The 17,424-nt window shown below is 39.1% G+C and overlaps 1 protein-coding gene across 5 annotated transcripts; it reads left to right on the top strand.

The window, feature by feature from the left end:
• The first annotated feature begins 4,818 nt into the window (after positions 1-4,818).
• On the top strand, positions 4,819-15,865 carry LOC124878113 (mothers against decapentaplegic homolog 4). 5 transcript variants are annotated; one of them, XM_047381922.1, is made up of 11 exons: positions 4,819-5,071; positions 6,486-6,519; positions 7,069-7,496; positions 7,657-7,831; positions 8,798-9,052; positions 9,143-9,250; positions 9,344-9,394; positions 9,585-9,768; positions 10,360-10,528; positions 10,626-10,764; positions 12,178-15,865. In XM_047381922.1, the coding sequence occupies exons 3-11, from the start codon at positions 7,257-7,259 to the stop codon at positions 12,387-12,389; spliced, it is 1,533 nt and encodes a 510-aa protein (XP_047237878.1). In that variant the 5' UTR covers positions 4,819-5,071; positions 6,486-6,519; positions 7,069-7,256; the 3' UTR covers positions 12,390-15,865. The 5 variants fall into 5 exon arrangements, with proteins under 5 accessions (XP_047237878.1, XP_047237877.1, XP_047237874.1 ...); XM_047381921.1 differs by having other exon boundaries at positions 9,344-9,421; XM_047381918.1 differs by having other exon boundaries at positions 8,798-9,250.
• Positions 15,866-17,424: the final 1,559 nt, after the last annotated feature.

The following is a 17,424-nucleotide window of genomic DNA, read 5'->3' as shown; positions in this document are numbered from 1 at the left end:
TATTCTGTTAGCACACCACGCTGCAGGGATCCAAAGTGTGTCCGTCTGTGTGGTTGCGTTGGGCATTTGTGTGTGTTAGCACAAAGAGGGCTTGTCAGGGAAAAGACTCGGGGCAAGTAAAGCTGGAAAAGAGAGATTTTAGAGGAATGGATGGCAGATGGAAATGAACTGAGCCAGAAAGAGAGGAGAGCTAAGAGCTGCTGTTATTATCCAGGGAGAAAATGCTCTCTGTATGAAAGGTGGATTGATAGGAATGGAGGTAAAGTTAGGTTTGGAGGTGCACAGGTAAAAAGCCCTGCAGGCAAAAAAATAAATACCTAAATAAGAATGGAGAGAAAATAAAGTGCAGGATGTTGGGAAGAAAAGGTTGAGAAGGACGAGAAGGATGAGACGGACCGAGCGAAAAGAGGTGACCTACCTCATGGCTTCATGGATAACTGCATTCGTATCCCAACACTGCCACTCGGGGCAAAATTGGCCTGCAGCATCCAATCAGCCGTGGCCTTTTACCACTTTGCTGTGGTGCAGAGTGCTGGCGTGAGTAAGTGTGCGTGTTTGTGTTTGCACTTGTGTCAGTTCAAGCGTGATCGCAAAACACACATCTGTTTGTACGTGCATTGGTGGACATATACCCCCTCAGCGTACTGCCTCCCTGATTTATCTCCAAACCGACAGCTCACTCATCTCCTCTCCTGCACCGTCCTGTTTTCCATCTCTTCCCTTCTCTGCCTCTCATGTTCACCAGCAATCCATCCATCTTCTAAACACCTTCCACCTTTCAGGCCAGCCTTTCCTGCCTCCGATTTTTATCTCTCCATTTACATCAATTCATCCCTCCATCTGCATCCACTTCCCACGGGGAGGTCAATTTCCTGAATACCAGCAGGGTGGAAAGATTTTTTATTTAATCTATCATCCATTTATGTGATGTGTTCAGGATTCAAAGGAAGGAGTGGGGAGTGTAAAGGTGGCAAGGAAACGAGGTGAAGCAGAAAGTATGGGCACTATTTCAGGATGAATAGGGGGGTGGATGGAAAACACGATCCAGTCGCCAGAGTAGACCACCGCTGTTTTATATTTTCAGAAACGGCGCATTCATTTATGCTGAACATTTCTCATCAAAAATTCCATCAGAATATGAATCTAATCAGTAAAGTAAGCAGCCAGCATTAGGAGGACATCTGGATGGTCAGTGAACTGTTTAAAAGATGCCCACCACAAAACCTCTGTCTACATCTTCAAACCGGTTATTTATATGTGTAGAACTTTGTCACAGTCACAATAGTTTGGAAATTCCCACAGGGGTCATATTTTAATTATATTCAGCAATACACAGCATTACAAAATGATTTATACCCACTGAACTTTTTCACATTTCAACTACAAAACTCTATTTTATTGGGAGTTTGTCTGATAAAACAAAAACGTAGAAGAAAAATTATGGTTTTTAAAAAGTAAATCTGAAAAGTGTGGCCCAAATTTTTTTTTGGCCCACTGAGTCAATACGTTTACATAGCCACCTATCACTGGAATTACAACAGCAAGTCCTTTGGGCTGTGTCTCTACCAGCTTTGCACATCAACAGACTGATTGATTTTGCCCATTCTCCTTCGTAAAATAGCTTGGGCTCAGTCAGTGTTTCATGGAAAATGCCTCTGAACATCAATTTTCAAGTCTTACAAAAAAGCCTCTGCTACATTTCGGTCTAGGCCTTCCTAGCAGACAGACTTAATCTAAACTATTCCATTGTAGCTCTGGCTTCTTGTCCTGTTGGAAGGTGAACTCCTGCTTCAGTCTTGAGGCTGCAGTCAAATAGGTTTTCTTCCAGTATTGCTCAGTATTTACAGCCATTGGTCTTCCCATCAACTCACAACAGATGTTTTAAACAGATTTCCCTGCTGGAGAAAAGCATCTCCACAGCATTTTGCTGCCACCACCACTTTCACAGTGGGGATGATGTGTTTGGTGGTTTTGCATGTAGGCAAAAAAGCTCAATCTGAATGGAGGACCGTCTTCCATGTGTTTTGCTGTGTCTCCAACATTGATGATGGCAAAGTGCAAACAGGACTACATGAGATATGACTTTCCTTCAACAACACCTAGAGTGTAAGGGAGACCTGGTAGGGTTCTACCAATTTTTGCTTCAGTCCCTTTTATTCACTTATTACTGGAGCTCAAAACGTATGTAAAATACACAAATGTGTTTACTACAAGTGACACTAATTCAAAACCCTGCAAGGGTGGGTGGTGCATTATGTTAAGCCCATTAAGCTATAATTTGATTCCATGTAAATCACATGATTTTTATCTGTTATTGAGTTATTGCCAAACAAAGTTTAGTGTTGGTCTAAAAATTACCTTCCTACCTTAAAATCCATTTTGCCACCATGTGAGATTAAGGAGACAAAATGTAAATACTGAAATTTTTGAGGAAAAGAAGCCATTCCTTCTATTTCATTCTGTTGCTGTTTGATCTTGTTTTTAACACTTTTATTATTATAATTTTTTTTTTTGTGTGTAAGCCAAATTGGTTTAAATGAAGCTAGTTTTAAAATAATAAAATAATTTAATATGCCAACACTCTGGTATTGCAGGAAAGTTTTATAAATTTAATCCTGTTTATCTGGAGTCATGTCGTTCCATTAATATCTTTAGGTGAGCTATTTTCCTCCATTAAACAGAAAATACTGCCTTGATGTTTATGTCAGATTTTACAAGTATGTTTGGATTAATATTATATACTGAAGTTAGAGTCAGACAGTTCAAAACAAGCTCTTTAGTCCTAGTTCTTACTGCTCTCTGGTGGTCAGTATGGAAATATCTGCATTATTTTCCATACAATTCATATTTCTATTTCATTACACTCTGTATTGTATTAGTATCACAATTTATAAAATGAGACAAACTCAAATATTCTGATTCAATTCAATTCAAGTTCTGCTTGTACTTTTTGTCAACATCTGATGATCCAAAGTTAATCTAAAATAAAAACAAATAGAGCAAAGCCTTGGAAAGGACTTTATTATTATAAATGAAGGCAGGGAAAAGGTATGCAATAAACCTGGGAATGTTAAACATGAATAAGGGACATTTTTATTTGCAAGTGAACGAAGAAGGGAAAGAAGACAAGTAATCTGTTTTCAATTCTTTTATATTCCTTTGCGAAGGGTATTTATTATAGAAAAAACCAAGAAGAGTGAGCTGAAGGAGGGAACAATGGGAAATAGAAACAAAGACAAAAATTATAGACAATTAAAGTCAAATTATGGAGGCACGGCATCAGTATTAGCTGCTGAAGCTGATAATAAATCATCACTCTGTGCCTTGTCAGTGGGCAATCGGCACATCTGTAATTGGTACAAATTGGTAATCAGTGGGGCATTTAAACTTCAGTGTGTGTGTGTGTGTGTGTCTGTGTGTGCATACATGTGCTTAAACAGGCTTCTAGTGTTCTCATTAATGTGGAGAGGATGAAATAAAGGATAAACACATGCCTCCTTTTCTTCCAGAGCAAACATTGCAGCATCTGATTTGAACTCTGTAATTAGCTCCTCATTATCCACAGCGGGGAAATAATCTGTGAAATTAGCATGTGTGTTGGAGCATCTTTAATAAAACTGTCATGTTCCACCATGTCAGGTGTGCAGGAGGAGCTCAAATGAAACATTTTTCACTGTATTCATGTGTGCGCTTTCAGAATTTGAAATTGACCAGAACTACAAAACCCCTTTAGTCTGATATCCCTAAATAAATTCCAGTGTAAAAAAGGACCCTCTGAAGTCCCCTCAATAAGAAATAGAGCCCATCCGTGTGTAATTTAATCTTAGTACAGGTCTCCTATGAAGGCGTCAGAGGCTTGTTAGAGAACATTAGAGAACAAACAGCAACATGAAGATTAAGGAACACAGTAGACAATTAAAGGACAAGTTGTAGAGAAGTTTAAAGCAGAGTTTGGTGATAAAAAAAAAATATCCCAACCTTTGGATATCTCACAAAGCATTGTTGAATCCGGAGAATGACCCCAGCAAATCTACCAAGTAACTGACCGCCAACTAAACTGACTGCTGAATTAGGAGAACGTTAATAACTCCGGAGATGCTTTGTGGAAGAAAGGTAAAAAAAAAAAGTTTTAAGAAGTCATCTTTATAGTTTGTCACAAGCTAATAGGGGACACATGTGGAGGAAAGTGCTCTGGTCAGATAAAACCCAAAATCATTTGCTTATTTGTTTAATTTTTTTTTATCTGTTCACTCTTCTTTTCATTTCCATTTTTCAACAATTATAAAAGCCCCTCCCCCTTGATGTCTGTAGCCAAATTACCATGCTATGAGATAGGACTTTAATACTTTTTAAATGTAAGATTACTTCCTGAACTGAAGGGAAACAAAGCTTGAGCTGTCCTTACAGGAAGGTGTTCAGTAAGGATTAATTACAAATGAACAAAAAAGAAAATAACTGCTATGATCAAACCATCAGTTTAAATAAACAGATGAACACTACAGTGGAGTCGTAGGCAGAAGGAAGCAACAGATATCATTTATTTTACATTTCAATCATGCTGAATGCATTTAAACATGACTAGTAGTATTGGTGTTAAGGCATTTATGTGTACACAATGATTAGAAAAGCAAAAGTACAAGAATAACGTCTTAACAGTTAACAACTAAAGTTAAGAATCATTCGGGAGCTGAAAGAATCGGTTTTCACTTGGCTAGTTAAATTAAAAGATTCGAATCCCAGAACGGACTCGTTTCTCCCACCATTCTAATGAACTGCTTCACAAACCTGTGGCTCGCTTCACGCATGCGCAACGCGCCATTGAAGGAAACGATACGAGAATTGAAGTGGGAGTTGACAAAATAAAAATCTGAGATTTGATTCTGCTTCTTTGCTTCACGGGATGTTAAAAGACTTGCTCTAAACGGAGTTCTACCACTTGTTTTTGTAAGGTATTGAAGGAATTTAAGGGGATAATCCAGGGTGTGCACTGGATTGGCGTAGTTTCACCGCTGGGGGCATTTTGGGACAGAGGCAGTTTTCACCTGCTAGCCACCGCAGCAGCGACATTCAGGTACTTTTATCAGTTTATTCGTTATTTATTATTTAAAACATCTTGCCAGCAATATGCCTGATAGTTGCGATAAATTATTTAGCGGATGGGTCGCAACAGGTAGTTGGTTTTTGAAGATAGGTACACTGGGGTTGGACTTATTAAACAACATGTCTGCTAACCCTTAGCTAGTCTGCTACCAACAATCAGATGTGCTAGCTGATGTTTTCGTAGCAGGTAGTTGCGCTGTTAAGCCGGTAGTTTTAATGCGGCTTTTTCCGGTAATACCTTTCAAATTAAAACGACATTAAAGTTACAAACGTCAATCAAGCCCATAGCTGGGTCAATGATGCATAAGCATGAATAATATTCTAATATATATATATATATATATATATATATATATATATATTTACATTTTTCCCCATTCAACTGCCTGTGGCCATGTAATTTTTAAATAATACATGTTCTTTATTATAAACTTCAAAGTATTGTGAACCTCATAGAAACTTGAATTTATATATACCTCATGTTTTTTTTTTTTTTTAAACAGATGTCATGTAGATTTTTCACCATATTGTACCTCACACTTGCATAACAAAAAAGGAAACAAACATCTTTATAAAGTTTGTGTAAGCCTATGTTTGTTGTAGAGGTTTCACATATAAGGACACAATCAAAAATGTAACCAATGAACTGCTTTATGAGTGAACTCCTGGGATATGCCCCAGGCACAACCAAACGCACTTCCCTGACAAATCCCATACGTATTATTTAGCTTATCAAAAATAATGACTAAAAATATTTACCTCAACAGTTTTTTTTATTAAAGAAAAATTCCCTGTCCGCTGGCACCCTGTGCAGAAAACCATCTTATCCACATCAAACACTGCCACTGATGTCCAGAATAACTTCTTTTTTTTTTTTTGTTTTAAACACAACCTTATAAATGAGGTTAAACAAACTATAGACTTTAGGTTGGGTTTTTTCGGTGGGTCTTTCTATCACCCCTAAAAGCGCAAGCGGACGTCTGAGTTGAACCTTTTATTTTGAAGGAAACATATCGTTATTTCCTGTAAGGAGTTGCTGTTTGCAGTAACTTTCTTCTCCTTCCCACTAACAAACGCCAGCCAGACTGGCGCCGTTAGTAAGCAAACTAGCACGACAGCCTGAACTTTTGGTTCACTGAGAGAGAAAAAAAAGCATTTTGAGTTTTTTTAAACAGGCGGCCTTAGCTGTAGATTTCCTCGTCGTCCTCGTTTCCTCCACGGTGAGCCACTGTTGTCCTAGTTTATCTTATAAATGAGAATTAAATTGTTACAGAAAAGCGCTCATGCCTTCTGCACTCAACTTAAACTCTGTTTATTTATGTCATCGTTATTATCCTTTGCTGTGTTCCCTATAGACGACTAATGTGTCCTTTTCATTTTCTTAGTGTTGAATCGGAACTGAAAGACTTTTGACCCCAGGTAAACCGCTTCGATGTTGGAATGATGTTTTAAATAGAAACTCAGTTTGCGCCACAGTTTCTACACAGCCTGGAAAGTAGTCAGTTTGCTTTTAGCATTTTTCCAAGTATGGAAAAGGATTTGTGTTTCCAGACTCAACGATGTGTTCTGCTTTCCCGACCATAGAAATCCGGATTTCTAGACACAATCTGCACTAATATAAAAAGGGGTAGACGTTTTCAGGCTGATTACATGATAGAATAATTTCTTATTTGTCCCACAGGTGGGAAATTCAACGTTTCAGCAGGAAAGAGTTAGGCAGAAGACATTAAAAGCTTAAAAACATACTTGAAAACAAAATTAATGGCATACTTCAGTAGTGCCATTAATTGGAAAGTATATTATGATGCAAACATGACTATAAGAATATAGACAGATATGTTGCATGTGAAGAATACAGCAACACATAACTTGACTGTAAAAAATGTAAACAGCCATGTCCTACAATTATAGTAACAAGCAGCCTAATAAATAATCCATATTTAGTTTCACAATCTTCTCTTTTTGTAGATTCTGTCCTATCTGTCCTTGCAGCTTGAGAGGGTTGAGGTCACACAACGCCCACCCCCCCAAAATTACAATTACAACTGCTGGAATAACTTCTTCCCCGTGGTGAAAAGTTCAGGGAATGACGTGAAGCTGTCGACGCAAGGTCCAGTCTTTTTTCCCCAGGAAGTGCGACAGAAACACCAACTGAAATGTCCATCACCAACACACCCACCAGCAACGATGCCTGTCTGAGCATCGTGCACAGCCTGATGTGTCACCGGCAGGGTGGGGAGAGTGAAACGTTTGCCAAACGGGCTATAGAGAGCCTGGTGAAGAAGCTGAAGGAGAAGAAAGACGAACTGGACTCCCTCATCACAGCGATCACCACAAACGGCGCCCACCCGAGCAAGTGTGTGACCATTCAGAGGACTCTGGATGGACGACTGCAGGTAGGAGACTGAATCTGTCAAGTGCCTAAGTAATATCTAGTTTTCTACAAGTGTTGCATGGCGTGGGGGATCATTCATTGCATGTTTGATTAGTTAAAACGATTTGATTCCAAACTTCTCTAAAGGTCGAAATCATTTCATCCTGCTGCGTTGTTTCCAGGTTGCGGGGCGCAAAGGGTTCCCTCATGTAATCTATGCCCGGCTGTGGCGATGGCCCGACCTCCACAAGAACGAATTGAAGCATGTGAAATACTGCCAGTTTGCCTTTGATTTGAAGTGTGACAGCGTGTGTGTGAATCCCTACCACTATGAACGAGTGGTGTCTCCTGGAATTGGTGAGTAACGGCAGCTTTAAGATTTAGTTTAATGTACTGAAGCAAAAGATCACAAAGAGTCCAAAATACACGTCCGTTTAATGAACTTATTTTGAGCATGAATGTCAAATTAGCTTCTGGCATAATGTTGACCCTTCCAAGGAGAATTGGTAGATCTCATTTAAACGGGTTTGTTTCCTGCCACAGATCCAGGTTTTAAAGTCAGAGCTCTGGGGACTACCTTCTAAAATCACACATTTTGGTGTGTTTGGGGTCATTTTTCTCTTGTAACACCCAGTTATGTCCACTTTTAACCATCTGTCACCCTCAAAGGAAAGGGAATGGGTTGGGATGTTCAGGACTAACTGAGGCTCAAGCCTTTCAAAAAACCAGAAGCTGAAAGTAACACCTGCTCTAAAACAGACTGGAAGCTGCAGGTACCCACCTAGACAAGCTAAACGCCTTTTGGAGAAAAGTTTTGTGGTCGGACGAGACAAAAGGTGAGCTATTTTGCCACAATGACAAGATGAATGTTTGAAAGAATGTGGGTGAGACTTCTAAACCTAAGAACACTGAACTAACCCTTCAAGCATGGTGGTGGTAGCATCATGCTGAGGAAGTATGCACTAGTGCATTGCACAAATTGGGTGGGAACAAAAACAATGGGCTACCTCCGAGGTCTATAACTTCAGAATCATTAAAAAGAACAGTTGAAATGGATTAATAAAAGCCTACATGCCATAACAATGGATGAACCTCTGATTAGATCTGTGGTGGTGTTAAACTTCCGGTTCAGTTACTTTCCATGTTCTGTTGAGAACCAAGGAAAAAAAGTGTTTAAAAGGAGGAAATCATGCGTATTTAGTAACATTTGCTGTAATGTAGGTGCAGAACAATCATTTCAAGCCAGTTTGGATTCTTGACTCTAGTTCAATTTCCAGCCTTAAGAAATGTTTTCAGTCCAATAACTTTGCTCCCGTTGCATAGACCTTTCAGGACTCACCCTAACTGGCTCTGGACCCAGCTCATCGCTGATCGTAAAAGACGAGTATGATTTTGATGGGCCTCCCAGTCTCCCCACTGTTGATGGTGGACACTCTCTCCAGACCATCCAGCACCCACCATCCAGCAGCCGCCCGCCTCAGACAGAGTCGTATCCGACCCCGAGTCTGCTCCCGCCTGCCGAGGCGTCCACATCTGCCTCAACACAGTCCTTCCCTGCGATCCCTGCAGGATCAGGCAGTAAGACAGTTGCAAACTATTCTCTCAGGTCTGCTTGCAAATCTGGATTTATAATATTTTCTTATGTTTCCATTAATATTTACTCCTCAGGTATCAGCTCCAGCTGGCCCAGGAGTAGCGGCTTTCCCCCTAGCATACCTCACCACACCAACGGTCATCTACAGCACCATCCTCCAATGCCACACCCAACACACTACTGTAAGTTTAAAGTGAAGCTTTGGATTATTAGTCGCTGAGTGTCATAATATGCCTTTACTTTGTAAAACTGGGCATGACTGTTTTTGCTTTCAGGGCCGGTACACAATGAGCTCGCCTTTCAGCCTCCTATATCCAATCATCCAGGTACAAATAAAACCCACCAGGTCCAGTGTAAGACATATCTTGTTAAATCATGTTTTTATGTGTGTTTTGATAGGCTTTACTGGCATAATTTCTTTTGTTTAATGTAATAATGTTAGAAGAAAGAGAATCCAGGTTTATATTTTTGTTGAAACTCATTTAACCTACAGACATGTTCTGTGTTCTCCTTCAGCTCCGGACTACTGGTGTTCCATTGCTTATTTCGAGATGGATGTTCAAGTCGGGGAAACATTTAAAGTGCCGTCCTCTTGCCCTATTGTGACGGTGGATGGCTATGTGGATCCCTCAGGAGGAGACCGGTTTTGTTTGGGCCAGCTCAGTAACGTCCATCGTACTGAAGCTATTGAGAGAGCAAGGTGAGTTACACCATTAGGGATGAACTGAGATGTTTATGAGTATAGAAAATCAAAATAAGAGTATGGCAAAATATTTTTGTAAACTTGATCTCCTATTGTCCAAGTGTTGTGTCCTTCCTTCCATCCTTCTTTGTGTCCTTCTGTCCTTTTCTCCCTTCTTCCCATATGTTCAATTAGCTTATTTTATTTCTTGCTTGTGTACTTTATTTTTCCCTCACGCATTCATTCTTTCCTTTCTTCCTTGTGCCCTTCTTTCCATCCTTGCCTGTTCTTCATCCCCGCTCTCCATTGTTCCTACCTTCCTTTCTGTCCCTCTTTTCTTGAGTCCGTCCGTCCTTCTTTACTTGTGACCTTCCTCTCTTTGAAGGTTCTATATTTACAACCTTCACGCTGCCATAAGTTCTTAGTGAACGTTTTCTATTTTAGATTTTAAAATGAACATCTAAGGAACTGAGAACTTTGGAAGATTTTTTGTGGAAACGTGTGGATTTTATTTAATTTTTTATATGAATAATGGCTAGGAGGCCTCTTAAACCGTGTTGCTCTCACTCATGTTTATTTAGTTTCTTTTATGCCTTTTTTCCCCCTCAGGCTTCACATCGGTAAAGGAGTCCAGCTGGAGTGTAAAGGTGAAGGAGACGTGTGGGTACGATGCCTCAGTGACCACGCAGTGTTTGTTCAGAGTTACTACCTGGACAGAGAAGCGGGCCGAGCCCCAGGAGATGCTGTTCACAAAATCTACCCCAGTGCTTACATCAAGGTGAGGTCACAAGCTTCACTCATGCCACATGCTTATTTTTTAACTCATTTTAGCTCACTTTTTAAATCAGTAATGAGAGAGGTCTTTGTCCCTCCAGGTGTTTGACCTCCGTCAGTGCCACAGGCAGATGCAGCAGCAGGCCGCCACAGCTCAGGCAGCGGCGGCCGCACAAGCTGCTGCTGTGGCGGGGAACATACCTGGTCCCGGATCAGTCGGAGGAATAGCTCCAGCTATCAGTAAGATACAGCAGCTGCAAACTTAACCTTTCATTCGCACTCTGTTAGTGGGTTCCCAGATGAGCATGGATGTCAGTTTTATTGAATTACAAGAATTACAGTGAATTGGAATATGATTAAGTGTATTTATTTCAAAAAGGGAAATTCATGAGTTATATAGGTTTATTACACACAGAGCCTTATATCCCTAGTTTTTATTTATCATTAGGTAATTATGTCTTAATAAGACCAATTTTTTAAAGTGGGGTTTGAAGCAAAAATGTGAGCTGACTGTTGTGGAGGCGATCAACCTTTGGCTCTGCTGAGGTGTTCAAGAAGCTTAGGTTTTAGGGTTGCAGCTAACATTTATTTTAGTAAGAGTATTCTGTCTATTAATCCGATGATTAATCGAGTAATCGGATTTAAAAAAAATTGGCATGTTCTGCTGATTTTTCATTTAACTACTTCAGTTTATTTTATGAGTAATAGAAATTCAATACACAAATTCATTTAATAATAAAATCATTTAAATAAATCAACATTTTATTACTTAAAATGCAGAAATGTCTTTAGTGTGCACTTAAACATTTGTAGCAAAGGATGCATCTTTTGTAGTGAAAATGGTCACAAACAAGTGCACAAAGTGTCTCTGGCATATTGCATTCTGGATTTTTTAAAGAGATGTTTTAACATCAACACGAGTAACCACCCAGCTCGAACGCAGTGAGCTGAACAGTTAAATTTAACGAAGCCTCGAGGAAATTTTGTAATCAAGCTTCTCGAATCATCCGAGGAATCTTTTCAGCCCCACTTGCTTCAATAGGGCCTTTCTGTATTTCTGCATTGTTGGCTCTGGTGTCTCCCATCTTCTTCTTAACAGTCCCTCTGTGATTTAAAAAAAGTTCTGGAAAATGAACGTCCGGGTGAAAAATGTTCAGGAATCTGATGTTGAAATATGCCAAATGGATTTATGGATGGAGTGAAAGAGTAAAGGTGGAGAGAGATTAATACTTAAAATATACCACCCTGTCTCTAAATAATCACAATAAGAAGTGTGTTTCCCTTTTTGAGTTGAATTTGTGAAACAAAGAAACTTTTTGATGATACTGTAAGTTATTGAGAAGTAAATATAAAAGGAACTAATATGTGCCTCTGTTGCTCACAGGTCTGTATATAGATGCACTGGTTGGGCTTTAATGGACCGAAACTTATTTTCAGTTTTCTTTGGGGTCTGATTCCAGTTATCTGAGAAATACAACACTTACGGACTAATATGTGCAAGCTCTGTTTATTATAACAACTAAATGTGACAAATGAAAAGTATGAGCTGCAGGTTGCTTGATGGAGGCAGTTGTTTTGACTTGTTATCAATAGTTCTGTATGTTCCAGCTGAGACGAAACATCCATAACCCTCCCGGCTTCCTCTTCTCTCAGGTCTCTCTGCAGCTGCTGGCATTGGGGTCGATGACCTCCGACGGCTGTGCATTCTCAGGATGAGTTTTGTTAAAGGCTGGGGGCCCGACTACCCCCGGCAGAGCATCAAGGAGACCCCTTGCTGGATCGAAATCCACCTGCACAGAGCTCTACAGTTACTGGACGAGGTTCTTCATACTATGCCTATAGCAGACCCCCAACCACTGGACTGAGAGCTTTCTAACAGCAGTTTCTCACTTGAAAACACAGGGCCAGTGAGAAGTCTTCCTCGACTGTAAAAAAAATAAATGTTTTCAGGTGTATTTGAGGCATCTTTGTGCACTGTAGCTCCAGCTGTTGCTCATGGCACTAACAGGAGCAAAAGCCGTCTATTAGCACTGGTTATACATTTAATGCATGGCTCTCATTTTAGGACTTTGTAGAAAAGAGGTAACTAAACCTATATATCAACATGCACATATTGTTTTAAAGTGGAACACCAGCTACTGACCGTCTGTAACCTCACTGAACTATAGAGGAGTTACATGGGTTTCCTCTAGTGTCAGTTTTACTGAAGATGGCTTTAAACCTGGAGCTACAAACATGGAAATCACACCCATCACTGCCTCCTGGTCACAGAAAAATCAGGGCCACTGGAACAGGACCTTGTAGATATCCAAAACAATAAAAGGAACACACCATATCTGATGCAGCGTCTCAGCCTCTGGAGCCGAGACATGTCCGGACATGTCCATGTCAGCTGTTTTTTTTTTTTTTTTTGTGTGTGTGTTTTAAGATCAACTTCAGGTCTGTGCTGACGATTGTTTTCGTCTTCTCCATTGAACAAGATAAGTGACAAGGAGCTAAACTTTGGGTGTTTAATAGACCAGGAGTATTTTTGATACAAAAAATCACAGTTTTTTGCAAAAGTATTCATACTTAGTCATTGATATATTTTTTAAACTTTTGTCTGGTTTTAAAAGAGGATACAGTGTTTTCTACATTAAGTTTTCTTTACAAATCATTTGCCATGCATATGTATTCAGCCCCTCTTAGTAAGTACTTTGGCTGGGCCATTTTAAAACATGAATACGCTTTGATTCCCATCTACCTTGACCAGTTTTGCTGTCCCTGCCAAAGAAAAGCATCCCCCCTACATGATGTTGCCACCACTATGTTATGTTCGGGAAGGGTAAGAGATCTCCACCACACAGTCTTTAGCATGTTGGCCCAGTTCAGTGTTGGTCTCATCGGAGCAGAGCAACTTCACGTTTGCTGTGTCCCCTGCATGGCTTGCTGCGGCTTCTTTCAGTAATTGGTTTCTCCTGGCTGCTCTTCCATAAAGGCCAGATTAACAACCTGAGCTGTGGATCTCTGAAGCTTATCCAAAGTTACCATGAGCTTCTCTGATTATTTCTCTTCTTGCAGGGGCTTGTCACTATAGGATTGACTGGCATGTCTTCATAGGTTTACAGTTGTGCTATAATCGTTCTAGTTTTTAAAAAACGGATCGAACGCTGTTAGAATCTTGGGATATCGTTTTCTAACCTAACCCTGCTTTAAACTTCTCCACATATTCGTGTCTGACCTGTTTGCTGTGTTCCTTGGTCTTCATGATTATGTTTGTTCACCAACAAGCCTCTAAGGTCTTCGTAGAACAGCATCAGTTCTACCAAGGTTACATTACAAACAGGGAGACTCCATTTAGTAATGAGGTGACTTCTGAAGGCAGTAGGTTTCACTGGATTGTATGTATGGTATTCAGAGTAAAAGGGGCTGAATGCAAATGCACTTACTCTCCAGATTTGTATTTATTTACAAAACATGCACTTTTAGATATATACTTCAATTAAAATGTGGAAAAGTCCAGTGGGTGTAAATACTTTTGCAAGACGCTGCAATTTTACAGCAAACTGTCCCTGCTGATTTTACTGTATCAAATTCTCTCATAAGAACTTCTGACCACAGGTCTGGTTTAGTCATGAATACCAATTTTAAAAAGTGCTTCTGCTTTATGCCACCCCAGAGAATTAGTTATACAGCCTCGTAAAAGCAGAGAAACTCTGCTCTGTTCAATAGAAGTGATGTAATCAAGCAAGAGGCTGATGTTAGTCACTCAGTACAAAGATTAAGGGTTATCTGTGGTTTTGGTGACCAGAAGTGACAATTTCTGAGAAAAAAGGTCTTGTGTAAACATAAAAGAGAGGAAAGTCCAGTAAGAACTCATTTTAATTTGTTTCCAGTCATATCTTACTCAAAAGTGTGATCTGTACCCATCTTTTATACATTTTTCCAGGGTTATTCTGTAACGTTCATGGAAAATTGAGAAGTGAATCTTGAGCCTGTGCCCAGGAATAGTACCATATTGTTTTTATTTTTTGATTGGTTTATTTGTGGCACTTTACCTTTGACTAAAGGAGCGAGTAGGTCAGGTCAGAGCAAGTTAAAGATTACAAATGGATGGAACATTGTATTCAGGTCATACAATACATAACACTAAGAAACCTTTTTTTTTTTTATAACCCTTTTCACCTTAAGCATTCATACCTTCTCAATTTTGGCTTTGTAACATTTGTGTTCTGTTCATAAATCCATGTAAATACCTTTGGTTATGAAATGCATGCAGATGTTTTAATGTATCCGTCAGAAACAGTTTCCCATCTAACAGTTGAAGCCTGCTGACTAGAAGCAAAGCAGCAAAGGCACTTAAAGCGACATCCAAACCTTTTTTGAATTTAAATTGAACATTAAAGCATCCAAACTTGGAGTAAGTGCTGTTTATACCCAAGCTAGATTAATGTTAAATTATCTGAAAATAATCTGAAAACAAGCAGGATCTTTTTTTTTTTTTTTTTTAAGGATGATAAATGATTTGATTTAACCACCGTTTTTGGCCTATTTTCTTTTTTGATGAAAGATTAATGAAGATTTTAGATTGCATATTTTAGTCTCTTATGTTAAAGCTGAAATATCAGTTTATTTTTCTTTGTCTCAGGCCAAAAATACCACAATTCAAAAATAATGTACATTTATATAAATGTGATCATTTAAGGTAAAAAACTATTTTAATCCAGTCATTTAATACATTTACAATTTAATGTGGAAATATTTCATTTAAATATATGTCCCATGATAATTAGATGTGAACTAACATTCTTAACATTTATTGAATGTGAGTTTTAAATGACTTCCACTAGATTTCAATTTGATTTTGTTTAACTGATTCAATTTTTCTTAAAGTTTCGTTTAAATGATCACATATAAATTATTTATTGGGCAGTGGCTCTTTGGGTCCTTGATGTTTTCCGTCATTTGCTGTGCTCCGGTTGACCTTTTTAACGGTTTGTTGAATGGAAACAAAAGCTCGCTCTGTTCGTCATCTCAGCTGTGATGAAGTCGCCGTGATGTGTAGACGTGTCGTTCAGTCAGTTTCAGTCGATTTTTATGTCCTGATTTTTTTTTTTTTTTTAATCGGGCGGAACAGCAGGAAACGGCGTGCGTTCCGCTGACAATTTATGCCGAATTTAATTCAAAACTGTGCTTTTAAGGTGGAAAATTGTTCATATATATATATATATATATATACAGTATATGACTTGCAGTTATTGTAGCAGCAGAAAGATGTAGATGTTGACTACTATTACGGATCTAATTTTACCTGTATTTCCCATGTGAGACTACAATTAAATATGGACTGCTCGTCTCCAAATGGTGTCCTGTTTGTTTCGTCGTGAAGCCTGTGCTTGAAAACTAATTCTTCCACCACATGTGGATGTTTATATTGTGACACCCATTAAAAATAATGCATCAGTCTGTATTTCATAACATCCCCCCTGAGTGAGCATCGTGATGGTTCGTGTGTTTGCTGATGCTCCTTATAATTATATGAGAAGAAGGGGAACTGAAGGGTTGCCATGCCAACCGGTGGAGAGTGGGAGAAATGTCACTAAAAGCAGAACGTCCAGACAAACACTCATCTGAACATCATGTGTTCAGTTGGAGAGATCTGCAGATTTAAACCGGCCCCCAGTTTTTCAAAAATGTCGCAGATGTAACAAAATGTCATCGTTGTTGTGTTGCAGACCTGGATGTGCTGCAGAGGCCGAGATCTTTTAAGACTTCCTAGGAGCTCAGCTGTTTAGTTCTGGTGGAGTATGAAATGTCTTGGTCAGAAAGAACGTCGTTGTTGTTGCCTCAGATAAAATAAAAATGTCTTTGTTCTCGAGGGGTATTTATTAAATTTAACGCAGAGGGCAGAATTCAGTTTCCTGAGAGCATCCACTGTTTATCATGGCTTATTTTGTCTCAATAAAACCTAATTATTATTTTTTTTTACAGTTGCATCTCAGCAAACTAAGAGTAGCACTGACAAGTTAATCTGTTTCAGTACATTAATCCAAAAGGCAGAACTTCTATAGATTCATTACACACAGAATTACTGTATACATTTGAAACATTTATTTGTTAACTATAACTTCACAAGGAGGGTAAGCCTTCCAGTGCTCTTCCTCATGATTATGTAGTCCATAATATGACCAATAACATAACCTCCCTGTTCTAAAAATCCCCCTTTTCAGAATCAGAAGAATAACTCAATTTTATCGGCCAAGTTTATGCACACACGCAAAGTATTTGACTTTGGTTTCACGCCCACACAGATTACAGGCATTTCAATTTAAATATTTAAACTTTAGCAGGTGTACATAAACTTTGTGTATATACACCTGCTATTGCTTTTATGTAGTTTTATGCTTGTATGTAGGGTTTGTTTCACAGTGGAGTAGCTGACTAGTTAGGCTGGAAGATGTCTATTGTGTTCATCAGAGAGAGCCTGGGGGAGCGAAACTGTCTCCGTGGAGACTAGTTTTTGCTAATAGGACTCTCGAAATGCAGGCCTGAAGTTAAAAGTCTAAACAGTTTGTGTCCAGGATGTGTGGGGTCTGCTGAGATGTTAGCTGCCTGTTTCCTGACCTTGTACAAGTCCTGGATGGATCCGCTCCTCAGTCCTGTTTGTTGCAGTTTGGACCGGTCCTGTTTTTCATGGCTGAGCCAAACCACACAGAAATGGAAGAACACAGTACAGACTGAATAATGAGTGTAGAAAATTACCATTATTACTATTATTCTTATGCCATTTGCAAATTTTCCAATAAATTGATGTTTTCTAAATGCCAAAAGTCTGTTTGAAAATACAGTGATTGATAATTTATAATTATCTGAACTTCTTTCTCTTGCCAAATCACACGTTAGCTTTAACAAACAGTATTG

The sequence above is a fragment of the Girardinichthys multiradiatus genome, chromosome 12 (genome assembly GCF_021462225.1).
Source record: "Girardinichthys multiradiatus isolate DD_20200921_A chromosome 12, DD_fGirMul_XY1, whole genome shotgun sequence".
Classification (NCBI taxonomy): domain Eukaryota; kingdom Metazoa; phylum Chordata; class Actinopteri; order Cyprinodontiformes; family Goodeidae; genus Girardinichthys; species Girardinichthys multiradiatus.
Note: the sequence above shows the minus strand (reverse complement) of the source record. Positions and strands in the feature narration are given on the sequence as shown.